Below are 27,641 nucleotides of genomic sequence, written 5' to 3' on the forward strand. Positions count from 1 at the left end.
TAGCAATATGTGTACCGTTGAAGATAGTTCATGCCAGGCTACGTTGGTAAGTCTGATTATCTGAGTTCGGTCATAACGCCTTTGAAATCATTCTGCTGCTTCTGACAGAATAGGTTTCATCCTCGTAGCCTTTGAAGCCCCGTGGAGAGAGAATGAAAATTGATTCACACAGGCGGCGCGAGGTGAAGATCGGCCATGGCCGCGGCGTACACTTCAATCTCGAGAGATTGTTTGATGACATGGAAATATGTCAAGAAGGGACAGAGCAATTACTTAAACGAGAACCAATTTCTGGATGCTTTCAGCCCCGTTCGCTTTCGGAGGCCCGCAGGTTGCGGTTGAGAAACGCAGGGAAGGCTAGAAGTAGGAGCAGCCCTGTGGCTGTGAGGAATGAGGAGGAGTTTCATGTTATGGATATCCTGTAGAACCTAGCATACGCAGCAAGCGTGAACGACGTTCAAATACCCAAACGTTGAAAATGCATTTCAAGTTCGATGTGAACATCGCGCCAATGTCAAATTTGCTACCCGAGCTTCCGGTTTGAAACAGTCATTTATCTCTTAAGGAGATTACGTAAACGCTAAACTTCTCCTTCGAGTATGCAAATCCATCGTATCCCCGACTTCTCGACGCCTGAAGTACTTCCTCTAAGTATTTAGTCTCTACAAGTGTACCATTGACGTGTCAACCAGGTATTTCTCGTCTTTTTCAAGACGGGGAGTTTGTTTTGCGTAGGGGAAGGAGCCGCAATCAGCCTACTGGACCAAGAAGTATGTGAGAGAAAACAAGGTACCACTCGGGCTTGCAAACTCCTTTTGGTGTTTTGCTAAAGCCTCAATAGAACGTGTTGAGCGGGGTACTCACAGAGCGGTGACCATTCCAATGTGTATAGTTGAGCTTCCTTCGTCAATAGCCAATGCTTTGTGCTGTTACTATTTAACATATGGATAAAGTCCGCTCCAGAAAGTTGTATCGTATCTGAAAATTACTGTTCTCGATAACAAAGTAATGGGGATAGTACTGCTCAATTGTGCGGTGATCTTATCACAAAATCGAAATCAGATAGATTACCACAAGGATGTGTTCTATATCAGATTGCCATTCCTATATTTTCTTGTACAGTAGTCGGAATGCGAGGAGCAATCAAAGACATCTGACACCTTTTAGGCACAGATTCCTTGGTAACATTCAAATCGTCTCTGCCTCAAGGTCATGTATTTACATTTGAAGTCGGAAATATTATGTCGTCTAGTCTACGGACCCTTGTACCAGGGACCCGCAGAAAAAAACAAGATGGCATCGTAACTACTTCTATTGATGCCAGATTAGTCTAACAAGTTAAAGGTACGTTAGTCAGATATCGAATAAACGTCGAACACCGTCTAGAACGCGCTCTTCTTGGACTTGGGCAACGGCAATGAGCGGAGCCGCTGTAGGCGAGTTAACTGCTCTCCTTCTTTGGAGAATGTCTTTCGCAATGACTTTGAAGATCGCAGGCTCTCCTCAAACGAAATCTGAGTCGCAGTCTCTCTCCACGTGCAACTCTTCGATTCCCGCCACTCTACGCTTTCCGTGCTCACCGGCTCTCCATCGTCCACCTTAGGTTCCAGAATTGAAAGAAGATCAGCTACTTGCTTGTATACGCGGTCGTTTCCTGGATGTGCCAACTGCAACTCCCTCGCCATAGCCGCAAAATCCTTGCCGCCTTCTTTTAACTGTTCGGCCAGCGACTGATTCGCTGACAGGTTCACAAAAATGGCAACGCAGTGCTCTGCCACACCAGCCGATGAGGTGCCATGTTCGCGTGCTGCCTCAAGGACGGCAACCACTCCTCCTTTCTCGATGAGAAGCCGATGATTCAGTTGGACGCCATCGGCCAAATTTCTCAACACTCTACACGCGTCTTCTACCACACCCGTATTGCTTTGGAATGTATCAGGAGATATCAGATGAAGTGCCGCCTCCACAGCACCGAGTCTTCCGGCGAGCGTTTTGTTCGCTAGCGAGTCGTACGTAGAATTACTGAGTGCCTTGAGAAGCACGGCAGCTGTCTCGGCCTTGGACGAGGCTGTATCCATCATGGCGGTGATGATTGCACGTATGCTGCCGCAACGACCTAAGAGGTCGCGATTCTCGCGCTGAAATGCGAGCTGTCGGAAAGCCGCGCATCCACGCACTGCAATGGCGGTATGTCCCCTATGTTCGTCGAGCACCATGGTGATGGCCTCAATCCCTCCATCATGACCAAAAATCTTCTGGTTGCTTTCTTCTTCGACAAGAACCTTGGCGCACGACAAAGCAATCTCCGAAAGCTGGGAAGACCGAATGTTATTGTGCATACTAGCAATAACAGCTTGCACACCGCCAGCAGAACGGAGGCGCTCCATTCCGAGCGGGGACGCAGCTGCAATATTGGTCAGGGCGATCATACACTGTTGCTGCACTACATTGGATTTGGGATATTGCTCCAGAGCAGTGACGAGCACTTCCACAGCACCAGCTGTGACAGACGCATCTTGCTCGCCCTCAATAGCGCCATTCGTAAAGTTTCGAATTGCAAAGCATCCCCAGGCCTGAACGTGCTCGGCCTTGCTATGAATGGACAAGGCAGCAACAATAACAGCTAAGCCATTACACTTCATGAATGCCCTCTTATTCTCGGGGCACTTGTAGGCCAGGTTGGCCAAAGCTAGACAGGCCTGGGTCTGAATGCGAACCCTCAAGGAATGGGCTCTCATTACTTCGACAATGGCCTCGACCCCCCCACATTCGCCAATGGTGCGGCGGCACACAGGGTCGACGGTGAGCCTCCTCAGTGTGGTGAGGCCTTGATCGGCGACCTTGGGGTCTCTGACATGCTGTGTGATGGCATCAACGATGAGGGGAATAACAGCTGTCTTCGGGGAGGTATCTGACGGGCAGGCGTTTTCCTCTGCTGACAATCCAAAAAAGGCGGCGTTCTTGGCGATTCGTTCGAGGGCGGTAGCGATGCGTTCCGAGCGTTGGGTCTTGCTCTCGTAGTGCTCGAGCGGGGATGAGTCCAGAGCGTAGCCAGCGGCATCAGCGCGGGGCTCCTCAACAAAGGCGGCAGGGTCGGGTTGTGGGCTCTCCAGAATCGGTACGGGGTTCTTCTCAGGCTTGGGGGCATTGCGCCCGAGGAGCTTATTGCGGCGGCGGGTGGCACGGGCGAAACGGTGCGAGGTCTGTGAGGCGCGGGGCGAAGGGGACGGGTGTGGTTGTGGTTGTGGGGGTGGTTGGGGCATGGAGTCATAGGAAAAGTCGAGGTTGTTGGAGGAGTGGTACATGAATTGGTGGTCGACGGAGGGGAGGTCGGGGACTGGAATGCGAGGCGAGGCATCGCGGGTGTCGGCGGTGGAGGGGGTGAGCAGGGAGGTGGAGGGGTCCAGGGAGTCGGAGGTGGGGGTGGAGAAGAGGGTGGTGGGGAGAGAGACAGGAGGGGCGAGGGTGGTATCGGCAGGTGGGGGGGCAGGGGTTTGGGGGGTGCGTTTGTGGGGACGGAGGCGTGACAGACGGCGGGTGAGGGTCTCCCGGAAGCGGTGGTTGGTGCGGAGACGAGAGGAAGAGGCAGGGTGGAGGTTAGAAGGGGAGGGCATGGTGGGGATTTCGGCGGAGGAATGTAGCGTAGAGATGGAGGGTAGGATGAAGTCGGGGGGTGGGTAGAGACAGAGAGTAGCAGTTTTGTGAGGGGGATGTGACGGTGTCTGACGGTGTCTGTTGTGGTGCGGGACGGAGGGAGGGACGGAGGGAGGGACGGGTGGGGGATGGACGAATGGGGGATGAATAGGGTACGGAACGGTGGGGGGTTGCATACCTGGGGAGTGGATGTATGAGGGGGCAGTGTATGGGGGGGTTGAAGGGGGGGTGCATGGGGGCAAAGTTGATCCGAGGCAATGTGACGTAAGCATTCAAACGCTCGATAATTTAACGGAGAAACTCGGTTGGCACATCCTGTGGCAAGTTTTTGAATGCTACGCCGCCTCGCTTGAGGCGACGGCCAAACGGGGCAGGCGCGGGGGTGGCACAGCCACCGGTGCCAGCACCTCGCCCAATGGCATCCTAACTCTCATCGCGTGCATTACAGCTAGCCTTTTAATTTCGATTTCCTCTCCCGCCAAACAAGACGATAGCTTGGCCAACGCCAGCTTGCACCCGCCACGGACACACAAGAGAAGACCCCGCGCTGAAACACGTGTCCGAGACTTCACTGCCTGCTTTCGGCATCGCGAGATGGCCCACCTCCTACACCTCCACGCCCCGCCAGGGGACCACTTCCCCCTCACTTTTTGCTTTGCTCTTACCCTCGATTCGTGCCCCCATTTTCACACCCTTTTGCCTTCCATCACACCCCACTTCAACCGATTATATTAGCCGAAAACCCCCGATGGGCCCCTCACGAATCGCCTATCGCGTGGAACCCACGGTTCCAGGGTGAAACCCTCCCTCTCTTTTGCGACATCCCGCTTTTTCCATACTACCCCACCCACCCGCCGCCTTTTGAGCACACTTGCACTTGAGCAGATCCAAACGCCTTCCGCCCCGCATCAACCTCACCTCAACAAGTCCACCGATCCCTCCATCGCAACCTTTCCGGAAACCCCGACTCGCTGCCTTGGCACTATGTCTGCGCAGCAATGGATCCCGCTCGAGTCGAATCCGGAAGTCCTCACCGGCTTCGGCCACGCCCTGGGCGTCTCTCCCGACCTAGTGTTTTCCGACGTCTGGAGCCTCGAGCTGCTTGACATGGTCCCCGCCCCTTGTCACGCCGTCCTCCTTCTCTTCCCTCTCACGCCCAAGCTCCGCAACGCGGAGGTAGCCGATTCTACCTCCCTCACCGACTCCCCAGACGCCCCCTACTTTGTCCGCCAGACGATCGGTAATGCCTGCGGCACCATTGCTCTCATTCATGCCGCGCTCAACGCGGGTCGTCTGGCTCCCGCCCCGTCGCCTGATTCCTTTCTATCTCGATTCGGTGAAGCGACAAAAGATATGACTCCGGACGATCGTGCAAAGGCCCTCATGGAGGATGCTAGTCTAGATGCCGTGCATGGCCAGTTTGCGGCACAGGGTCAGACAGCTGCTCCTTCGCCTACTGAAAAGGTCGATTTGCATTTTGTCGCTTTTGTACACAAGGCGGGCAAACTCTGGTTGCTCGATGGCCGTAGAGATAAACCCTTTGAATGCGGCCCGTGCGAGGAGGGAAACGTTTTGCGCAGCTCTGCCAAAATCGTCATGGATCGCTTCATGAAGGCAGATCCTACAGAGCAAAGGTTCACTATCCTTGCCCTCACTGCGAAGCCATGAGCACTTCGGGAAGGGTGGAAAGAGGTCGGTTTTGGCTTTCCCTGGTTTCATTTTTATAGAGGCATTTCGGGGTGTCGAAGTCTGTCTCTCTTACACTACAAAATACTGTAAATATTGTCGCCTCGCTGGCGGGCTTTTCTTCGTTGTTTCCTGGTATTTTATGGTCTTCGGTTATGCACTTGGTTTCTCGGTTGCGGAACTCGCGGGCAGAGCGGCGATTGGCCTTACAGTGGAAAGCCGTGGGTGAGCAACAGGAAGTACCGTGCTCCACCAGCACTCTGCCCATGTTGTGGTGTCCTTAGAGGCAAGAGGTTTAATTATTTAGAAAATTGAACCCCGATAACAATGCAACGTGCTGGTGGAAAATAAAGCCGTCTGACTGCACGAAAGCCAAGGAACCTGTGGCCCGGGCAGTTGCACTGTGCTACTCTAAGAGACCGCGAAAGCAGCTGCTTAAGCTGTTCGTCTGTGGCCGCCCTCCGACCAGAGCCAGTTTTTTAATTAGAAGTGAGCCGCAAAAATCTCTCTGCAACGCCTACATTCCTCGAAATATCAGCCTCGGGACTGCAGTTTGGTAAGTTGAGCCGCAACTTGAAAAAAAGCACTGGGACAAGGGAATGGCCGGGACTTGTCTGAGCTTGGGAAAGAGCCATGCTCAGACGGGCTCGTCTTACCTTCCCAACGTCGTGGTCGGCTGTACAATTCGACAAGTGATTCCTCTTCCGGTTGCTCACGGTTGAACTGCAAGCCTTGAGGCCTGTTCCATGTGCTGTACTATCAATTGGCATCTCGTTTCAAAAGAAAAGACTGCCGTACCCCCGGAAATCCTCAATCGCCTCAACTGTTGTTTCTTCATGGACAACCGGTGCTCTGGATATTGCAAGAGCAACGGGAGGTACAGTAAATACATTTACGTAGCAATCGGCTGTAATTTTATTGAAAAAAAAGCTCCGGATGACATTCCAACCTCTCTGTTACCGGTCGGTATCGCCTTCCATTGGCATTGTTGGATGTTGGGGCGAGCCACCCGACATCAACGGATCACATCCGTTGATCCCCGGCTAGGAGATCGTCCCAATCCGCGATCCAACCGCCAACCCAACGTCCTCACATCCCTCCTCCCTCACCGATGCTCCTCTTCGCCTCCGGAATCCCGCTCGTCCCGCACCACCGCCACCCGCACTCCCGCTTTCGCCGCCCCCACCTCCGACCACCATGTAGCACTCCACGCCACCGTAACCCAATCTCCGCCCTCACCCCTCCCACCCGCACCCCGCCACCCATGATAATCGGCCTCAACGAGTACTCCCACGACACTTCCATGGCCATCATCCACGCTGACACGGGTTCTCTCCTCTTCGCCATGTCGAAGGAGCGTCTCACTCGTCGCAAGCACGACGGCGGTGATGTGTCTCTGCTTATGCGTCGCGGCCTTTCCGCCCTTGCCGACCAATTCGCTTTCACCGATGTCGCTGCCTTTGCAGAAGGCATACAACTCGTCGTCGCTAACAACCACCACTTTCGTGTGGCACCCTTCGAGAGGAGGCTCCCACTCCAGATCGCACTAAACTATGCCCCCGCTTCCACGCACACCGCCTGGAACCTTATCGGCACTCCAGCTGGAAGGCTCCTCGCTCCCCTGAATCTTGCCTCCAAAGCTACCAAAATTGAGATCAGTCACCACCTGGCGCATGCATATTCCGCTGTGTATTCCGCACCGGTTGCTCGAGGTATCGTCATCGTCATGGATGGTATGGGCGACAACCGCGACGACTGGGTGCGCGCCGCGTTTCACGGGGAGAAGAGTTATTACTCTGAAGAAAGAGTGTGCGACGACGCGCCTGGCTTCCTACAGTTTCCATCCCATGTGCATGAGGCGAGGGGAGTGGGGTACAGGGAGGCAGAGACTGCCTATCGCTTCACAAAGGACGGGCGTAATGTCAAGTTGGAAAGGTTGTTTAAGAGATGGACCCCTGAGAATGAACCCCCCGAGCTGCCAAATCATTCTTTTGAGGAAATGGATTCTGTAGGAGCTGTTTACAGCAGAGTTGCCGCCATTATCTTTCGGGATTGGAATGCGTGTGGGAAGGTACGTATCGAATGCTTGTCAATAAACGAAATCGTTGTCATCATCAACGACAATAGTCATCACTTTTCTGATCGTGGAGTCCAGTACAGTCATTGTTTTGAGCTGCTGACTAACAGTTTTCAATTCGTTCTGTTTGTTCGCCGGGTGTTGTTCCAAGGTGATGGGCTTAGCTCCGTACGCTGAAGAACGGCTAAAGGGAACTCGTTTGCTGGGTGACCGGATTTTTCTCAGAGGTGACTTATTTGATGGTACGCTTTCTGTAGAAGAAGGTAAGCTCAAGGGCCTTGACCATGTCGGCAGAAGCTGGGTTGATGCTGAAAACTCTCCTGAACTGCGCCTGTACTTCGAAAACCTCGCGTATCACATCCAAAAGGATCTCGAAGACGTCGTAATTAAGTTCGTTCTCGATCTACAAAGGATGAGTAAGGAAGAAAATGTGATCTTTACAGGCGGTGTGGCTCAGAACAGCACTTTGAATGGCATCCTAGATTCCAAAAAGGAAATCAACCATTTCTCGGTATCTCCATATCCAGGTGATGAAGGCATCGCCGTTGGATGTTCTGCGTTCGGTTTCTATGCTAATGTTGCTGATGGCAGCAAATACAATCTCTCACAGGCGCTCTCGGAGAGCCCCCTGGTGGCGTCTCAAGGAATCCAATACAAATCGCAAAGCATCGAAAGGGCTCTCAACCATTTCGAGAAATGGATCAAATGGAGGCGTGCAGATTCTGCAAAAGAGACCGCACAGGCTCTGGCGAAGTCCAAGGTTGTGGCATGGTTTGATGGGAAGAGTGAATTCGGTCCGAGGGCTTTAGGGAGTCGCTCGATACTTGCCGATCCACGGAAGGATTCCGTGCGAGACCACGTTAACCGAGTGGTCAAGAAAAGGGAAGCTTTTCGGCCTTTTGCCCCCGCAGTGTTGGCAGAACACGCAAACGAATGGTTTGAAGACTGCCTGGGAGATTGCTCGCCCTTCATGTCAATGACAAAGACATGTAGAAGACCAATGGATGCCATGGCCGTGGCGCATATCGATGGTACCTCCCGTCTCCAGACAGTGACACGGGATAGGAGTGCTTCGTACTACCAAATGATTGCAAAGTTCTGGGAATTAACTGGTGTTCCAATGGTCCTCAACACGTCGTTCAACATAGCCAGAGAACCAATAGTTGAATCGCCGCGTGACGCCTTGCGAGCGTTTTTAGATACAAAAGGAATCGCCATGCTCGTTTTTCCTGGTTGCGTGGTTGAGAAAGACATACCTGCCATGTCGGCAGCAGATACTGTCCAGTCAGCCTGTTCTACTTTTCGTTCAAGTCAAGTTCAAGATAGTCAAGGTGCATGTCTGCAAACGCAAGTTGTGTATATTCCACTTGATCTTGAAGAACTTGATGACGAGGGTAGCCGTTTTGAGGACGATGGAATGCCAGAAATCACAGTACATATTACTGATGGATTAGAATTAGAACTATTGGAGTACATACAGAGACATGGAACGCTTTCAGTTCAGGAGATTTTTGAAGAGATGGTTTTTGTGGACGAAGAAGGGCACAGATACGACTACGTTGCCGAAACTGATACCAGACAAGACATGAAAATAGAGAACGACAATAGCGGCGATGATGAACCTACTCAAGACGACATTCTCGCTCGATTGACAAATCTCTTCGAGAAGCGCTTAATATGTAAAACTTGAGAAGTTTTTCACTGCGATATCATAAAGCTATTCGACGGTTGCAATGTCTTCTGGGGCCGTGTTCTCGAGAATTCGCAAAGTCAGTCTTTGCCAGTTTGCAAGACTCTGATGGTCCCGAATTTCAATATCCAGAGCGTCAATAGCATCTGCCCATTCACGATACCGTGCTGCACCTCTAGATTTGCGTTCGAGGCGAGAGATTGGTTGCAATTGGCTGGAGGTTGGCTTCTGTCGCGTCATTTTGAAGCGTCGACTATCATTTTCTGACACAGGGAACGGCCAAAAACTATGAGAATAATCGCTATCTTGGCTCTCGCAAAACGACTTCAACGAAAGCAGGTACCAAGATTTCTTGTGATGCACTATGGAGGCTGGGGGTGAATGCCAGAAGATTACTTCTAGCGCACTAGGATCAATAAATAGCTCTCCCCTTGTGCTAAGGACTACTTTCCTCCCAACATGCTCATATCCAATTTTTGGTAGTCTTGAAACTATGTCCCCGCCTGCTACTACTCTCCAGTTCATAGGGATGACTGAGTCGTACACCTCCTGGAAAAGTTTGTTACCAACTCGTGGGGATCCGAACGTGGTTACTAGAATTTTGTTTCCGGGTACATCCAAAGTGAGAGAGACATCTAAACTTGCTAGAGTAGCTAAAGCCCCTCCAAGACTATGACCCGTGAAGTATACTGGTCGGTCTTTTTCGTTCAATAAAGCTTCTGTCACGTTCATAAGTTTCTCTTTGACAGAAATGTATGCTTCAACGAATCCAGCATGCACTTTAGCTCTCTTGAAAGAACTGCTGTGGATGATATCCGATACCCTGGAGTCATCTTCGCCCGCATCAGGGGATTTTCGTCTTGTCGGGCCAATCACTTGAGGTAAAGATCGATACAGTACCTTTACATCAGTAACGATATTTTGCTTGCTGGTAGTCCCCTTGAAAGCGATGACAATCTGGTCAGGAGAAGCTGCTACAAATGCTTTTGTGTCGGTTTCCTTGTCGAACAAGGACTCTTTTAGTTTTAAACGAAGCGAACCGAGGCCGGCGTTGAGGCTACCTTCTTTTCGTGTTCCGTGGTAATAAACAAACCATGCAAGGTTAAATAGATCTATATTGGTTTGCATCACGAAACAATTCGCTTGAATCTTGCGCCCATCTCCTTGAAAAGACCTAGGTTCAGTGTTTCGATAGACGATGGGTTCTGAAGTATTCTCGATATGGTCTCGAGAGTTATGGAAGAAAAGCTTTCGCCACACGAAAGAAGATGGAAGATTTGTATAAACTTCTGTCGTGACATATGCTAGGATAAGGAGTTGCAATCCCAGTGGCGCGTACTGAATATCAAAATATGAACCTCTACCACCCGAACCTTCTGACAATATAATGAACTGAAGAATTTGCACTCCCTTAGGAAGTCCAAATAAAACAAGGGCATATGTGCTAACATACATGATGTAAAAAATGCCCTGTTGATGAAGAAAAAATCGAAATCCAAGAATTTTTGTCCTGTGTTTGATATACTTTGCACCTCCAAGAACCCGATACGTTTTTCTGATGTCGATCAGTATGAGCCCCAAAACAATAATCTCAAAGAACGTCAAGAGCGAGACTGTCACGATAGCAAGTCTTGGCCACACTTGTATGCTTGCGTAAAGGTTAAAAAACGCTACAATAGTTGCCATCGGTAACTCTGCGACTACAATGCGATACTTGAAGAAAACGCCAAGCTTGAATAAGTTGTAAAGCAGAATAATGATAATTTTAGGGGTGTAAAACTTCCAGTCCTTGAAGGAAATACGTCGCGTTAGATATCGGTAACTATGTGACGTCATCCAGATGTAGAGTAGAGAAATTGTCGAGAATGAAAGCATCCTGACACACGTAAACACATCCAAATAGCTAAAGCCGGCTTGCGAATCAGGAATATCCACTCCAAGGAAATCTCGCAATAGTCTCACGATGGGTTCGTAAGGATTCAAATATGCCATCGTACCGAATACGAGCATCAATACCCATATTTGCTCATTGAGTAGGTTCCTAATTCCTTCTTTAAGAAGCACTGCACAGAAAAAGATCAACAGAAGGACAACATACGTGAAGACAACAAAGTTCATTATTGAATCAAACATGATAAAAGACAGTGGAAGCTCGTAGACCAGAATACTTATTAGGGCGCCAGGTTGAGCGCCAGGCACATCTGGTAAGGACTGTGAGAACACCGTGCGCGAAAGAATAATGAATGTTCCAGAACACACCAGAGCAACGGCGGCAGTCAAGTTAAAGACAAATGCCAATGTATTGATTTGGCGAGCACTGACGACTTCAATCTTCTTAAATGTGACATGCTGCCGAGACCAAGGCGACGAAATCTCTGTGTGTCCTACAGAGAAAGGTTCAAAGACATCCAGTGACAGTCTTTCGCTTCCGGGCCCGGACTCTTCCAACTGATCAAGGCCACGATCAACTCGCCGGCCTTCTTCGTCACTGAGTAGTGACATTTTACCGCCGCCTCCGGACATGCTCGGCAATCAAGTCGATGGAAATGGGATATAACTCGGAGCTTGAGACTTTTGGACGAGCTTGCACCAAGGCCATGCGGTTTAAAGTGCTCACCTCCTCGTACCCATGTTCCAAGCATTTCATTGTCCAAATTACATAAACATACGGTTCTGGGCATTTTGAGGTCCTTATATGCCATTACGAGCAACGGAGAATGTGCCCCGGATCGAAAGGTCGCTTAGATAAAAATGCTGCTGATACTGGCTTAATTCACAGGAATGCACTTCTTCTCAAACGTCATATTGTTTCATACCTGCCGACTTCTTGCTGCGCAACACGAGGAAGCTGTTAAAGGTTGTAGGTCGTGAGTCCGTGAGTACTAAATCGATGCCTTTGCAACTTTTGATACGAAACCGGCACGTGCACATAGATGTAGATGTAGTGTCGAAACTACTTGCACGAGTAGGCTACATTTTAAAAGCTGCAACTCTGCGAGTACTACTCGCAGAAGGTTGTAGAAGGCCCTTTTTCCAAAGGGCGTTTCGTATGGAGTCAAACGCCTCGGGATTCTTGACCGCCTCTCTGTTACCGGGTTCTCGGCCCTGAAGGATGCGTTTGACTGGAATCTCACATTTCTTTCCAGAGAATGTGAAAGGGACTTCTGGGACTTGTACGATAGAGTATGGGATGTGCCTCGGAGAGAGACGACTTCGAATCTGATGCTGGATTTGCTTTTCTATGGAACTACTCAGGAGAAGTGGGTGGCGCAGTGCCACAAACATAACAATCCTGTTATCTCCGAATAGAGTATGCTCTGTCACTAGGGCGCTTTCAACAAATTCTAAGCCCTCTACCACCTGATACAAATCTGCCGTTCCAATACGAACACCCCCAGGATTTAGTGTTGAATCTGATCGGCCGGTGATCTCAACGCCTCCGTTTTTTGTTATTGATGCAAAATCACCATGCGCCCATATCTGCGGGCCAAATCGCTCGAAATAAGAACTCTTGTACTTTCGATGTTCATTGTCATCTTGAAAGTAGAGGGGCATACATGGACAGCAATTTCGACAGACTAGTTCCCCACGTTCGGATGTCACTGGAGCCCCAACTTTGCTGAAAACAGCCACATCCATTCCTAAACCAACACACTGCAGTTCAGGTGCGATGACGGGCTTCCAGGGAGTGCCCAACGCGAAACATCCATTGATTTCTGTGCCGCCAGACATGCTCGCATACTGCACACCTCGACCAAAGAAAGAACGAACAAAATCGAAATGATCGACAGTTGATGGAGACCCAGTTGCCATAACCAACCGCAAGCTCGAAACCGGAGGTTTCGGCAAGACCTTCTGGTGGCTAGCTGGTATTTGACTCAATGCGTAATAGTACTTGGCCCCACTGCCGAAATGGGTAACGCTTTCATCGTTGGCAATGTTGATCAAGCGAAACGGATCATTGTCGGGAATCGCAGCCCCGTCATAGAAAACTAGTTTGCACCCGGTCGCTAGGGCTGCGATAACCCAGTTGAACAGCATCCACCCTGTCGATGTCGTGTAGAGCATTGTGGACATCTCCGTAACTTCATGATGGAGCGAATGTTCTTTCATTTGATTTAACAAGATGCCAGGCCCCTGAACGATACACTTCGGTCTTCCTGTTGTGCCTGACGAAAACATTGTGACGACGGGATCGTCCATGGACATCGTTTCGTATCTGAATGTCTCAATTGAACCGGCAGACTTTTCGAAATCTCGCAATAGCGCATGATTAACTCCTGTTGGTGCTGTTTTTGCCACAGATAGGATACTATACCCCTCTAAACAGCATCCTGGAGGCATGCATATGAGGAGTTCTACTGAAGGCATGCGAGTAGCTATCCTCGATATGTTGTTTAGGACGCATCGCACCTCACCTTTGTAGCGATATGCTGGGGTGTAGAACAAGACTTTCGGTTGTACTTGCTCTAGCCTGGAACAAACAGCTGTCTCTCCAAAGTCAGGAGAACATGACGACCAAACTCCTCCGATAGCATTTGTCGCGAGCATAGCGATGGCGGCATCCGGAGTATTCGACAGCACTCCGGCAACGGAATCACTTCGACGTACGCCAGCCTTTCGCAGCGCTAGTGCCAGGCGTTTCACGCGCGTTTCAAGAACTTCGAAGGTAAGCCGTCGGCGGTGGCCGACGTCATCTAACGATTGTTCTGGTCTGTAGACAGCAGCAACTTTCTCCGGACATATGTTTGCATACCGCAGTGCGATTTGAGCGAAATTGACAGACAAGCCGGGCATCCAAGAAACGTTCACCAAGCGTGGCAACGTTTCATCTCGGCCACGGCATATAACTGATTCTGGTGGAATTGAAATTCCCTTCGACACAAAGCCAGTGAACTCGGCCACAGAAGCCCAGAAGTGAGCTGGATTCGCAACGCTCCATGCGTGCAACGCAATATAGTCGCCAATTTCGACGTTTGCGCCATGTTTTGTATTCAAATATTTGACAAATCTTGTCAAGTTGCTCGAGGCAATCGATTCTTTCGAGGGCGTCCAAAACTCTCCGAGCCTAGACTCAGGTTGTTCCATATTCGCTTCTTTTAACGCATCTTTGTTGGACTTGCGGCAATTGAATTGAGGATAGATTTGACTCTCTCACAGCATCGCTACAGCATATCCTCTGAGGTGTCAAACTGGAATATTCAAGGCATGCTGTTGATGACGCAAAGGTGGAGCTCTACCTTTATATCACGAGTTAGCGGGTTACACAAAGGCCCAGACTCCATAGGGAGCAGGGTTCGGTTGTCTACTTACGCATCATCACTTTTCGCATTATTCTTTTGCCTTATTTTTTATGATAGCTTCAAGAGCCAATCACCTCCCCCTCAGGCAACCTCTGCAAAACGTCCACGCAGATCACGCCCTTCGCCATCAAGGTCACTTCTGTCCAGGAAGTATTTTCCACAGTGCCTTCACCAAGGAACAGTGCAAGCGTGAATCAAGCCTTTATTGCCGCATTCCGTCTACGGAGTCGTCAAGTGTCATTGTTACGATATTTGCAGTCCGATGTTGGGTTTGGGTTTTGCATTGGGAGCAATAGCGCTGCCGAAAGAAGCCTTCTCGTTTGCTGCCCCATTAAACTCTCCGCGTAGAAGATATATTTTATCAAATCGACCAAATGGAATCTATATGAAGGAGAAATCTGGAAAAGGTAGCTCAAGTGCTCGTCCTTTGCCTCAAGGTTTTGGGAACAAGTCATCGTCTGCTTCGGATGGAGAGAAGGTGGCATTTGTGGGTAATGACAAGTTGGGTATATCTTTTACCTGCGATGCACAGGGATGTGGAGAGCGCGTCACGAAGAGCGTGAAAAGAAGGAGTTACGAGAAAGGAACAGTACTCATTCGCTGTCCGAAATGTGAAAAGCACCACATTATTGCAGACAACACAGGGATGTTCGCACACCTTACTGGAGGAAGAAAGAACGTTGAGGAAATAGCGAAGGATACGGGTGCGGCTTTCACTCGTGTGGGGACTGATTCTTTTCAACTAGACAACTCATATAGTAAGTTCGCAATGCCCTAATTTGCCTTCCCTTTTGCGTAGCGTGAGATGATATCTAACTAGAAGGCGATGATGTTTCCCTGTTTGCCGGAGATGGACGTTAACAGGGGAAGCGAAAGACTTGGACCCCATGAACTCAGGCCCGAAGACCGATGGAATTGGCAAGGATGCAAATTCTTCTTCGTTAGAAGGCGAGGAGAGCGAAAGCGGGTAGAATTCTATAATCGCGGGACCACTACATTATTTTCTAGAAAGGTTCAAGCTTACTCCTCGCGGACGAAGACGTAAAATTCTCCGCCTTCACTTTTTCCGACTCGCAGCTTTTCACTGCAGTATGTTGTTTCCAGGACCGCTTTAGAGTCTGCCCGGACGGTAGTCTTTCCCATGAGTAGAGCGCTAGCATATGTTACTTCAAGTGTTCTGCCAGTCTTCCCAGCGAGCCGCCATTTCCCAATGAGAGCATTCTCACCTTTCATGAGTCCCAGGAAAACCTCGATACCTTCGACTGTTCTCGCTTTGCCGTCACGATTAAGCTCGACAACTACGCTCTTGCACTTTGCACCCGGCAACGACCCCAGCCCAGTGATACTCCCCGCATTCTTTTCGACAGCTACGCTATCTGTCAATAGCAGCTTCCAGTTCCCAGGAAGCAGCTTCTGAAGCTTGCCCTTAGAGGCACCGAATCCTCCTTTCGATTTCTCGAGCGCTCGCACAGCCGCCACCGCCTTTTCAAACTTGTCTGGCTGAAGTTTGCGGTATCGATGGAGACTTACGTCTCCGGCTGATTGTTCTAGTTCTCGCAAGGAATCTAGGAAAATTTCTTCAAGCTCTGTCGCCGTTTGAACTTTTGAAGTGATGGTTCGTTGGGGTAGACTCCTCGCGCGACGCTGCGGGGCTTTTGCTAATCGGGCCGCGTATGGAGGTTGTCGCTGTAGGATTAATGCATTCCGTTGAAATCCTGATGTGTTCGTGCCTAGGCTAGGCGCATTAACAAAGCACGCTTTGTAAGACATCGTGAAATGGTCCCGTGAGCAAGGGCGCAGTGAAGATGTCAGTTCTTGCCGCCAGTTTTCTGGTTTCGGAGCAATTTGTATTTCGACGTAGAGGCCAGGTTCGAGAATGCTCTTTGTGGCTGTGTCTTAGAGTCGATGCGTGAGAGTATGATGCATCCTTTTGAGCGATGCTGATATGAGCTCATGACAGCAAGGCGCATGTCAATGTTTAATTTTTTCCAGGCTTGTCCAATTTGGCGTATGCTGGTCTCTTTCAGATAGGGTGGTCATCGCGTGGCCATCGACAAGTGATCCGAAGCAATACGAGCTTCACACGAAAGTTCTCTGAACGTTCTACCGCCTGCCCTTAGAAACGTATTCACGCCTTACAACACCACAACAATTTTCTCCCGATTGATACCGTGAAGTCGTCCCCGACGAGAATGTCTACAGGAACGCTGTCGGTCGAGGATGCCCGTCTTCTCGCCAGCATTTTAGGCGACACAGGGAATTCGATGCCATCTCCGTCATCATCAATAGCCGATGATGCCACCAACGTAAGCAAAAAGTGGCCAGTGCTGACTTTCCAAGCGGAAATCAACCAAATAGATATGTCCAGTGATACTGACCGCCTTCTCAATATCGGTCGCACCATAGCACCGTTTGTACGTCATACTGCTTGCGATATTCCTATTCGCTATGTCGTGTGTTGCCTTTTCGTGGCAGCGCTACCACAAAGACGTCTCCGAAGCATTGTCCACGGCTGGCACGCAAATGCCGCGAAGGAACTTCAATCCCAAATCGGCAAAGCAAGGCAAAGTTGAATGATAGCTTTCAATTAGTATCGAGCTGTTTAGTATTGAGCCGTTTACTGATTCCCTATGTCCGAGCTGCGTGGTCTCATTAGTTTTTTTCAGAGCTGCCGGTCTTTCCGTCGCGTAACAAACTACAGAGTTGCAGGGCAGGAACAAAGACTAGTAGGTGAACGTCTCCTCGTTGAGGGCTACCTGTTCTTGTTGATGTGTCCTAATCGACCCAGTAGCGGGAGAAGCTGACGGCTGGCGCCCGATATACGTGAGCTGCCCGCGCTCATGGCCGTTCTCAAGGTCCCGAAGTGCTGTAGCGAATCGAGGTTGAACATAAGCCCAGGCACCCATGTTCTTACTTTCCTCCTGTCGCCAAACGACCTCCGCGTTCGGATACTTTGCAGCTTCAGCCTGGACCAAATCAAACGGAAACGGCGAAATTTGTTCCACACGTGCAATAGCAACGTCTTCCACATTCCGCAATGAACGCTCCTTCAGGATATCGTAGTACACCTTCCCCGAACAAAAGACAAGACGTTTAACTTTTTCTGGTGTAACCATTCCTGTGCTTTCGTCTGGGATTACGCGACGGAACATGGCGCCCTCGCCAAATTCTGACAGCGAGCTCTTGCAGACGTGATCACGCAAAAGCGATTTGGGAGTCATCACAATCAATGGCTTGCGGAACTCCCTTGCCACTTGACGACGAAGTACGTGAAAGTAGTTGGCCGGCGTCGAACAGTTTACCACCTGCCAGTTGCAATCTTGAATCTGCTTAGACTTGTGAGGGTCCATGTCCGGCATAACATCTGGGTCATCGTCGCACATTTGTAAATATCGTTCTAACCTCGCTGAAGAATGCTCCGGGCCCTGTCCCTCGTACCCATGAGGCAGAAGGAGCGTCAGGCCGGATTGCCTTCTCCATTTGCGCTCTCCGGCCGCGAGGAATGTGTCGATGATCACCTGTGCTCCATTGGCAAAGTCCCCGAACTGAGCTTCCCACATTACCAAAGATTGCGGTGATTCCAAGGAGTATCCCATCTCAAATCCGAGAACGGCCATCTCCGACAGATTTGAGTTACAAACTTGGAAGTGAGCTTGTTCGCCCATGTTAAGGTTGTTTAGAGGCACAAAAATTCCCTCCTCGTCCTGATGGTGCAAAACTGCGTGCCTTTGCGAAAATGTACCGCGCTCGCAATCCTGTCCAGACAATCGCACGGCAAATCCATCCAAGAGCAAACTGCCGAAAGCCAGAGCTTCCGCAGTTGCCCACAAAATACCCTCTCCCATTTCCAAAGACTTTTTGCGATCTGCAAATTGCTTCCGCAAAATTGAATGTAGCTTGAACCCTTCCGGTACTTCACAGTGCTTCATGCCCACTTGACGTAACTTTTTGAGCTCCACACCAGTCGTTTGTAACCGACTGTGGTCGGCCTCGCTCTTCATGCCCTTCCAATGAGAAGAAAGCCAATCCTTCTCACTCGGTTTCCACGTCTTTCCTATATCAAACTTCTCGTGGAGACTCTTGTTGATTGAAGCTGTCAGGTCCTTGAACTCAGCATCGGTAATCACTCCCTCGCTAATAAGTTGTTTCCCATAGATGTTCATGGGGGTGTCATGTGCCTTGATCAACTTGTACATGTGAGGCTGCGTGAACATGGGCTGATCCAGCTCATTGTGTCCATGCCTCCTGTAGCAAAACAGATCCACAACGACATCCTTTTGAAAGCGCTGGCGGTAATCCATAGCAATCTTGCACACCTTCACGACGGATTCGGGACAGTCGCCGTTTACATGGAAAATAGGCATGCCGACAGTCTTCGCGACGTCAGTAGGATACGGAGAGGAGCGAGCCTCCTTTGGATCCGTTGTGAAACCAATCTGGTTGTTGACAACGATGTGAATCGTCCCGCCAGTCGTATAGTCCCTGAGATCGGAGAGCTCAAGCGTCTCTGCGACTACGCCCTGCCCAGCAAAGGACGCATCCCCGTGCAACATGAGGGCCATGGTCTTCTCCCTGTTGAAGTCTTCCGTGAAAAACTGCTTCGCTCTCGTCTTACCAACGACCACAGGGTCAACCGCCTCCAAATGGCTTGGATTAGCCAACAGGGAGAAGTGAACCGTGTTCCCCGAACGCATCTTCCTCGTGGTGCTAGTGCCCAAATGGTACTTGACATCTCCACTGCCAAGGTAGCTGTCGGCGAACGGATCCTCACGTGGTACAAACTCATGGAAAATCTGCTCGAGTGGCTTTTGGGCCACATTCCCGAGGACGTTGAGCCTGCCTCTATGCGACATCCCCAGGACGACGTTCTCGACCCCCAGTTGCGAGCCATGGTCAATCATCGCCTGTAGCCCAGGGATGAGAGATTCCCCTCCCTCAAGCCCGAATCGCTTGGCCGTATTATGCTTCCGAGCGAGAAATGTTTCAAACAGCTCCCCTTCGGCCAGATCACGCAGGATCTCCTTTTTCTCCTCTGTTGAAAACGGGCGTTCATTCTCGTTTTCCAGAATGTTGCCAATCCAAAACTTTTCATCACGCGAGAGCATATGGCGATACTCAGCGCCAATCTTGCCGCAATACGCTTTTCTCAACAGTGCGACAATGTCCTTGAGTCTTCTCACGGGGGGACCCGGAAGCTCGCCATAAACGACGAACTCTCTGTCCATATCGGCCTCCGTAAAGTTGTAGTGTTTAGGATCGGATTCGCGATGGATTTTGAAAGGATCTATTCCGCCGCTGCTAAGGATCTTCCTGCGCATGCCGAGCGGGTCAAGATCGGCGACCAAATGCCCCCTGTGCCTGTATGCCCTGATCATGCTCATGAGTTGAATGGTATCCTGGGAGATCTGGAACAAATCCTTTCCAGGCGTCATGCCAGCTGGGACGGTATCTAGCTTGTTGCGATTGACGCGTATAAGCTCGACAGCGTCGCCGGGGGCGACACCAATTTCCAGGTTGTGAAAAAAGGTGGTCCATGACGAATGGACGGAATTGGGGTCCTCACGATAGCGCTCGTACATTTCCTCGAGGACTGTAGCGTTTGTGCCCGTCATAAAACTTTCGCTAGGGTCGAGCTTGGTGCCGGCGAGGGCGGGCGTGGCCGAGCGGGCCTTGGTGGCGAGCGGGCGGGCGATGGCCATGGGGCTACGGGGTGACGCGACGCCCGCCAGCGCGCGCGTGAGGAGGAAACGTGCGCGGGTGGCCGACATGATGAGAATTGAGGGGGGATGTAAGGGAGGGCGGCGAAAGGAAGGGGGAAGGGGAAGGTGTAGTTGAGGAAAGAGACTGCGACCGGCCGTACATGACGGGCGCGGGTACGAGGGAACAGAGCGGTCTTACAGCAAGGCGGATTGGGCGGCCCGAAATATCTCTGGATTTGAGATATCACTTTTGAACCAATAGGGGCGGTACCTGTCGGGGCAGTGTACGGGTTCTGGTCCAGGTGACTGTATCATTACCGTCAACTAACTCTCTACAAAACTAAGTATCGACCATTTGCATGTGCACCACTACGAGACAAACCCGCCCGTTTCTGCTAGTCCTGACCACCGCAACTCCCGGCGCACCTCTGCACGTGTATGACGTCTTGCGAAGCAAAGACGTCATGGTGGATCCACATTCCACTAGTGACTCTCGAAGGATATCCATTGTACCCAGACAAGGCGCTACATAGCTTCACCATCCGCAATTCAACAAGCCCATGACGTAAGGCCCATATACGGGCGCGCCAAAGTGCAATAGTATCGACAGCGCACGCATCTCGACTAACTGCATGGGACATGGACACATGCGCCCTTCCAACGAATACATACCCTATCTTGACGATGTCAAACACAAAACAACCCTACCAAAACTTGACACCTACGACTTCTCCGACGCCCCACGCTACAACCCTCTCTTCCACTGCCTGCACACATCATATCTTGCCGCGCTACCCTCTGGTGGTTTTGCGCTCTCCTTCCTTGTCTGGCGCCAAATGCTGATGCACAGCATGCACAAAGTCATGCTTAGCCTGTCCTCTAACCTCCATACCTGCCTTTTCCACGTACTCTCTCAACTGCGGCATACTCCACCTCTGCAAGCTTCTGCAAATTGCCTGCCGGACTTCTGCATTCACGAGCTGTTTCTTCTTGGGATCTGTGGACCAGCCCTTTTTGAGCCTCTTCAGGACCGGGTCCTGCACGTCGCCCGAGGTGGCGGCCGCCAGCGCAGTGCGCAGACACGCGGTCTTGCGGTCGCGGTCCAGCGAGCTCCAGCGGCGGCGTTTAGACGTCGGACCGGAGGAATCTAAGGGGCGCTTACGCGAAGCCGTGGGCTTGGCGCGGAGGGCATGGATGAGGCAGCGCGTCTTCTCGGTCGGGATAGTGGTGCGCGCCCACAGGTCGGCTTGAGAGGGGAGGTAGAGAGGGAAAGAGTCGGAGACGGGCGTGCCGTCATAGCGGGAAAATAGACCAGTAGAGGGGAGCGAGTGGATGATGGATTCGATGGAGGAGTTGGCGCTGAGGCGCGGCTTTTCGGTTGAGGGGGTTGTTGGAGCGTCCAGTTGGTGTGGATGCTCCGCAGCGGCCATGGGTTGTGCCGTTGTTCTGAGAAGAGACCTGGATGGTGTCATGCCTTTGCGTGAAGGAGTTTGTGAGTTAGTTCTGTTTCGCTGCTCGCGGCGTATTAACCGGAAGCGAGGGTTGTCGGACTGGGGACGGATGGTTGGACGGTTTAACGGTTGGACAGGAGGTGGAGAGGGAAGCGGAGTGCGCAAGAGTGGGGGGGTGCTTTGTTTTGGTTGTAGGTGAGGCCTTGAGAGGCGGGCATTGAGTTCTGATTTTTGAAGTTTTGCGGTAAAATTCCCATCTCCGCTTTCTTCTCCCTTTACACGTGTACAACCTCTCTGTTTCAGGTCGGCTGTTTTGTGCATGTCGGCCACATGGCGGGAAGGGCAAGGCGGATGAGAGTTGCGAGTACGTACTGGTAAGACGCGGTGCGCGGTACAATGCGTGTAGCTCATATTTTGTGAGTGTAAAACGGCATTTGCTGTTTCGGTGGGTGATTTGTCGAAGGTCAAGGGGTTGGAGCCGCCATCGAGTATTTCTGCATCACTCGTGTGAAGGATACGCGGCGTGGGGCTACTGATAGTTTGTCGAGAACTGCCCTTAGGGTATGGAGACATGTGATGCCGTTCTGTAGACAAAAGACTGGTCATGCCACTTGAGAGGAATTCTATATTTACTCTTTGCATTTTTGCATGACTTGCCCTGACTTAAAATCAGGTTGTATGGACAATTTCTTCGTCGCAACAGCAACGTTTACTAACAAAAATGGTTTCGCAGTTGTTCCGATGGTCGTGCGATTGCAAGTGAAGAAAAATAGCGAACCCACTTAGAGTCTGACCACTCACAAATGATCGCGCAGCATGCTCCAGCTTCACAACCATCAAACGTGGACACGTTGCGGCTTCTGGATGTAAGAAACGACCATTCATTTTGCACTCCTATCTCGCGCAGCCCGATCACTAGCAGTCCCATTGCTGGCCACATATCCTTCTCATCTTCTCCATCTTGGAAATCTTGATCTTGTCCCAGCCGTCACGCCTTCGAGATCTTACTCAAGTACCTCGTCTGCAACAGCTCCACCCACACAATCCTAAACTCTTCCCCATCCCCCTCCTCCAAACGCCATGGACTACGCACTCCGCGCCGTGCAAACTGGCGATATCATCATGGTGGGCATCGCCGGGACCATTCTCGTCGGTGCGGGCCTGCTGCAGAAGAGCCTTGGCGACGTCGCCGGCGAAGAAGGTATGCTACCTCCGGCCGCAGGCGCCCGGGCTCGCCGCGAAAGCCAAAGAAGCAAGCGCTTCTTGAAGCGGAATAAACCCAAGAAATGATCCCCCACCCTCGGCACTGTCACTTTCCGGTCGAGTTGGGCTTCAGGCGACGCACCACTCGTTCAGTGGACGACGTCGAATGAGTCTGCGTCACCCTGCATCTCGGATTCTACCACGACGCCGTTAGGGACCTGCGCCACAAAGCCGTTCACGAACTCGACCACCATGTCTTCGCCCCGCCTGCGCTCCCGTGCCAAATCCTCCAACCGCCTCACTCTTTCCCCATCCACCCTAGCTACCCGCAAAAAGTGCAACTCTCCTTGTACCTCCGGCTCTCCGTCACCCTCGTAAACCTGCTCTTTCGTCTCCGCCTCGCCTACAAGCACCACGATCTCGTCCCCCTCCCCTCTCTCCGCCAGCGCCGCGTGCACCAGGTCCTCCGGTGCATCGCGCATCCATCCATCGCCCCATCTCTCCAGAAATTCGAACGACAGCGCCGCAAAAATCAGTTCCCCAGCCATAACTGCCCGCCGATCTCCCCAAGCAGGCGCCCCCGTCGCATTACGAGAGTCCCGCACGCGCACGCGCAACTTTCTGACTCTCCCGTCTCGTAGCACTGCTACGGGCACGTCCGTCCCAGGCGTCTCCTTGCAAACGGCCGCTTGCCAACTCGCCTGCGCAAAATCCCACGCCACTGTCCCGCTGTTGCTCACCGCCTTCCCGTTCACTTCTACAATCACGTCACCGACGCGTAGCGGGGTGCTTTCCGACGTCCTTGCTACACGCATTCCAGCCACATTCGCACCAATGCCGGCGGCTCGTCGCGTTGACGGCGACAGAAGCGGCTGCGTTGTCACGCCGGGAACGTACGCGAAGGGCAAGTCTTCTCCACCCTCCATCCTAAGGACAAAATCTATCGGCACAGCGTACACGACGCCGTCCCGGAGTTGCACGAAAACGCCGATCACCACGTCCGCAGCCGACAAGACTGGGGCACCAGACCATCCGCGGCCCACACGGCCGTGCTCCGGGATCAACTCGAGGAGAGGGATGCGCCCCCCTGCCGCCCTGGGTATCTCGAAAGCGACGCTTTGCAAGTAGGCGCGCTCGGACGGCTCGCGGGGGTTTGGGGACTGGATCTCACATACATGGCCGAGCGGGGGGAGCTTTCCGAGTGAAGGAACAGCGGCGTTTTGGAGGGGGCCGGGGAGCTGGAGTATGGCTAGGTCGGCGCTGGAATTGATGACGCGGATAGAGGCTGAGTGACCGGTTAGAGATATTTTTGTGGCGGCTCGGACGCAGTGGTAGGCTGTTATGGCGAGATCATCGGTTAGGAGGAAGGCGGCGGCTGCGGCGGAAGGCTCACAGGTTAATGGGAGGGATATGCGCTTTGCATGGTTGCTGGGCGCGGCGCAGGCGAATGGGGCGAAGGAAAGGCTTGGCATTGATGAGCGCCAAGGGCTTGTTGAGGAGGAAGCATTGGGATTCGATTCGTAATCCTACTGCACGGAGGGGTCGCTGTGTCGAATGATGCTTTCCGGACGCGAGCTGCAGTGGCAGCTGTGATTTTTCTGGAAATTCAAGAAGAAACAACAGTGCTCTACAGTAGCCAGCAAACACAGTGATCTCACCTCTCGAGACCTATTGAGCCCTAGTTCAAACAGAGGTGTTCTTTTAATTAAGAACACCTCTGTTTGAACTTTCCAAAAGCCAAACGCGAGTTTAAAAACTAGCCTTTTGGCTTTTGGCAAGTCCATCTGAAGGGCATGTCCTTGAGAGCAAGATTTATCTATAATGCAGTATGCCTGGTGGATTTTAAGGTGGTCTTTTCGAAAGACATCGGCATAGAGGTAGGGCCCAGGGCTTCCGAAGACACAACAGCTCGGACCTACAGTTAAAAGGGTCTTATGCTAGACCACTGCGCCTGTTATTCTGTGCGGAAGTGCGTCAAATAGTATCTGCTGTAGATGATACATTGTTATTTTTTATTTTCATAGAGTGAGACGCTGGGAAGGCGCAATGAGATACACTAGAGAAAGTCAAGGTGCAGAAACGGGCATCGCTGTAGATGGTACACATTTCTTGAACTTCTGTTGAACTGCTTACTGTACGTGCTGAATGTGAGTCTAAATTAGGAGAACAACAATGGAAAGCCAGGTAGAAGTCAATGCACTCAATGCGTCGCGCCAGCCGCAGCGGAAACCAAGAAACGCTGTGGTGCATGGTGGCAAAGATATTTGGGATGTAGAACATATTGTACAACTCAGTTTTGGTTTGTATTACCTGCAAACGCTGTGTGGTAAATGCCCTAACGAGCTTTCATTCCAGATGCTCCGATGAAAAGCTGCTCTTTGTTATATTTGCTTGACAACGATCTATCCATCGGTGTGCACAGTTCGTCTTGCATCCTTTGACTCCCTCAGACGAGTCCCCCCTTCACCCCAGGATACTGGAAAATAGAAATGTGACTATGAGTGTAATGACGTGAGCGTAGAACAATTCAAGAAGAAATCAGGATTGCTATTGTGCAAGATTTGGAGACACTTGCCAGATTTGGTTTCCAATGGACAAGGTCGATTGAGATACTTTGAGATATGGCGGGTTCACTTTCTTGCCCTCCAATAAATTTGCACCAAGTGCACACATATGTCAGTTTTGTACTGTCGTTTACTCACTGTCCAACAATCTCTTGCCAAGTGCGTCACAAAATTCTGTTCTGTAGGCAAAAGACAGCGGCACCCATGCTCACCTCTTACCTCTTACAACCGAAAGTAAACCAAACCAAACCTCATCCCCCTTCTTCCACTCCTCACCACACCACCGGCACTTCGGTGCCCCTTCTACGCCCCTCACCCTCTTCCCATCATGGCCGCTGCCCTGCGCCTCTCCACCGCTGCCCGCACCGCCATGCTCTCCCTGCGTCTCCCCCCTGTTACCAGGTCACTAACCGATAGAGCCGCCGGCCCCGGAGGTAAGTTCCACACCCAGCCCGCTCCCTCCCTCGCTTCCCAATGTAGCTCCACCTAATCCGCTTACCCGAACCCAGGTCTGTTCCGTACCCGCTCCGTCGTCAATCCCTCTGCGCGGCAAGCCGCCGCCTGCCGCACGCGTCTCCGCGAAGCGCGCTACGCCCTCGAAGAGCGAGCACGTCCCGCTGAACTGGACGCTGGCTCTGAGGAGCCCGCTTTCGAGACGGAGTGTGAGCTGCGCGATTTCGTCGAGATGCGCATCCAGGAGTCGATGCGCACCGGACAGTTTGACAACCTCAAAAACAAGGGTCGCCCGCTGCCAGGCCCACCCCCGGCCTCTATGCTGGATGTCGCCCTTCGCATCATGCGGCAGAACGGCGTGCGCCCGCATTGGTTGCAGCTCATGCATGACATCGACCACGAGAAACGGCTGTTCAGGACACATTTGCAGTTTGCGTGGCATAGTTATATGCCGCATAGCCCGGCGAGGTGGGAATTGGCCGTCAGAGTGGCAGAGCTCAGGGTGGTCGAGGTAAATAAGGCCGTGGACACCTTTAACTTGATCAGACCGTCCTGTGTCGGGCATCTGTTCCGCCTCAGGCTGCGCATGCCGGAGGAAGTTACGCGCGCACAGGAGAGCGAGGTGCCAGAGGTGTTAGCGCAGAAAAGGAGGAGGGCGGCTGGGGTAGATGAAGAGGGAGGCGTGGAGGCGGCGGCGGAGGAAGAGAAAAGTATTGAGGGAGGGGATGAGCCTGCAGGAAAGGACGAAGAAAAAGAGCAGTCGCAGGAGGATGGGAGTGTCGTTCAGGAGCCGAGACCATCGTGGCAACTGTTTGCAAGATTTGTGCGGGCAGCTGAGGTGCGTGAATATGACCTTCCGACGTGGGGACGGCGTCGAGAGCCTTCGACGGACAAGGACGCCCCATCGGAGCCAAAGAAAAGTTGCTAGTCTTGTGGCTTGTACAGTACTTTTTTTGTTATGTTGTAGGCCGACGTCATTGTGACGCGGTCGGAGCGCAGTCGGAGCGCTTTTTTTTTCTCCACGAGAGTAACCCGGATAAAGTTTTAACACATCGAGAAGTCGAAATATGTCAACGATTAAACTGTTGTGTTGTTGTAGGCCAGAAAGGTTTCACCGTTATCTGTGCTTAATCGCTATCGTATTCCGTGCTCTTTACAGTGCAGTACTCCAGACTACATACCTCCAGTATGGTACAGCCCCTGACGCATCACCCTCAACCAGCTACATCTGCGGCAGAGGCGGTGACTCGATGAGTTCGTTGAGTAGCCCATGGCACGCATCCACCAAGGCCGAAATGAGCAAGTTCATGGCGTCCTTAGAATACGTCCCCGAGCGAAACTGCATCGCCCTGAGCCTTGGCTGCGAGCAATATTGGCTCAAGACGACGACCTTCTCCTCATTCTCCTCCCCAAACCTGCCTTCCTCATCCGCGACCATGTACAAAACCTCGCTCCTCGTTTGCTCGTCCATGCATACAACCAAAGCATAGCTCTCTAAGTCGCCCCGATCGAGCTTGCATGCCATCTTACGACTAACGTCCAGCCTCTTTTTGAACTTGAGGGCCTCAATAAAGCGGGGGTGCGGGGTCTTGCCCTCTCTTTCCACGCGCGTGCCCGCAGAGTGACAGGCGAAGCAGTGCAGCTCTCTGCGGCTGCACAGGTCGGTGAAGATAGCCTCTGCGGCGACGGAAGTGGTCTCGTTGTCCCGGCCGACAAACAGGACGTCGACGCGGCCGGAGGCGCACGCGGTGGTGTCGAGCGGGGTCTCTCCCTTGTCGCGGGCGAGGATCCATTCGCGGAGCGCGTCACCGCATGTCACGTCATGCTCGTGCGAGGCATCGTCGTTGCGAGGTTGCGAGGC

General features: G+C 51.8%; 10 protein-coding genes; 6 read left to right on the plus strand and 4 right to left on the minus strand.

Annotated features, from left to right (window-relative positions):
* Nucleotides 1-1,197: 1,197 nt before the first annotated feature.
* Nucleotides 1,198-3,305, minus strand: CHC_T00005608001 (hypothetical protein). XM_005717134.1 is given in 2 exon segments: nucleotides 1,198-1,382; nucleotides 1,383-3,305. 1 exon segment carries the CDS (start codon nucleotides 3,303-3,305, stop codon nucleotides 1,383-1,385), a length of 1,923 nt encoding a protein of 640 aa, XP_005717191.1. The 3' UTR covers nucleotides 1,198-1,382.
* Nucleotides 3,306-4,638: 1,333 nt separating this feature from the next.
* CHC_T00005609001 (hypothetical protein) lies at nucleotides 4,639-5,467 on the plus strand. XM_005717135.1 is given in 2 exon segments: nucleotides 4,639-5,322; nucleotides 5,323-5,467. The coding sequence occupies 1 exon segment, from the start codon at nucleotides 4,639-4,641 to the stop codon at nucleotides 5,320-5,322; it is 684 nt and encodes a 227-aa protein (XP_005717192.1). The 3' UTR covers nucleotides 5,323-5,467.
* A 1,137-nt stretch (nucleotides 5,468-6,604) lies between these two features.
* Nucleotides 6,605-7,594, plus strand: CHC_T00005610001 (hypothetical protein). The gene has a single exon (XM_005717136.1). It carries the CDS (start codon nucleotides 6,605-6,607, stop codon nucleotides 7,592-7,594), a length of 990 nt encoding a protein of 329 aa, XP_005717193.1.
* Nucleotides 7,595-7,829: 235 nt separating this feature from the next.
* On the plus strand, nucleotides 7,830-9,107 carry CHC_T00005611001 (hypothetical protein). The gene has a single exon (XM_005717137.1). It carries the CDS (start codon nucleotides 7,830-7,832, stop codon nucleotides 9,105-9,107), a length of 1,278 nt encoding a protein of 425 aa, XP_005717194.1.
* A 2,097-nt stretch (nucleotides 9,108-11,204) lies between these two features.
* Nucleotides 11,205-13,904, minus strand: CHC_T00005612001 (hypothetical protein). XM_005717138.1 is given in 2 exon segments: nucleotides 11,205-12,077; nucleotides 12,078-13,904. The coding sequence occupies 1 exon segment, from the start codon at nucleotides 13,902-13,904 to the stop codon at nucleotides 12,078-12,080; it is 1,827 nt and encodes a 608-aa protein (XP_005717195.1). The 3' UTR covers nucleotides 11,205-12,077.
* A 768-nt stretch (nucleotides 13,905-14,672) lies between these two features.
* CHC_T00005613001 (hypothetical protein) lies at nucleotides 14,673-15,188 on the plus strand. Its single transcript, XM_005717139.1, has one exon. The coding sequence runs from the start codon at nucleotides 14,673-14,675 to the stop codon at nucleotides 15,186-15,188; it is 516 nt and encodes a 171-aa protein (XP_005717196.1).
* A 1,799-nt stretch (nucleotides 15,189-16,987) lies between these two features.
* CHC_T00008312001 (2-oxoglutarate dehydrogenase, E1 component) lies at nucleotides 16,988-20,178 on the minus strand. XM_005717140.1 is given in 2 exon segments: nucleotides 16,988-17,133; nucleotides 17,134-20,178. The coding sequence occupies 1 exon segment, from the start codon at nucleotides 20,176-20,178 to the stop codon at nucleotides 17,134-17,136; it is 3,045 nt and encodes a 1,014-aa protein (XP_005717197.1). The 3' UTR covers nucleotides 16,988-17,133.
* Nucleotides 20,179-20,385: 207 nt separating this feature from the next.
* Nucleotides 20,386-20,750, minus strand: CHC_T00005614001 (hypothetical protein). XM_005717141.1 is given in 2 exon segments: nucleotides 20,386-20,504; nucleotides 20,505-20,750. The coding sequence occupies 1 exon segment, from the start codon at nucleotides 20,748-20,750 to the stop codon at nucleotides 20,505-20,507; it is 246 nt and encodes an 81-aa protein (XP_005717198.1). The 3' UTR covers nucleotides 20,386-20,504.
* A 6-nt stretch (nucleotides 20,751-20,756) lies between these two features.
* On the plus strand, nucleotides 20,757-21,260 carry CHC_T00005615001 (hypothetical protein). The gene has a single exon (XM_005717142.1). It carries the CDS (start codon nucleotides 20,757-20,759, stop codon nucleotides 21,258-21,260), a length of 504 nt encoding a protein of 167 aa, XP_005717199.1.
* Nucleotides 21,261-25,704: 4,444 nt separating this feature from the next.
* Nucleotides 25,705-26,708, plus strand: CHC_T00005616001 (hypothetical protein). XM_005717143.1 is given in 2 exon segments: nucleotides 25,705-26,012; nucleotides 26,013-26,708. 1 exon segment carries the CDS (start codon nucleotides 26,013-26,015, stop codon nucleotides 26,706-26,708), a length of 696 nt encoding a protein of 231 aa, XP_005717200.1. The 5' UTR covers nucleotides 25,705-26,012.
* Nucleotides 26,709-27,641: the final 933 nt, after the last annotated feature.

Source organism: Chondrus crispus, genomic scaffold (genome assembly GCF_000350225.1).
Source record: "Chondrus crispus Stackhouse genomic scaffold, scaffold_300, whole genome shotgun sequence".
NCBI classification, from domain to species: domain Eukaryota; phylum Rhodophyta; class Florideophyceae; order Gigartinales; family Gigartinaceae; genus Chondrus; species Chondrus crispus.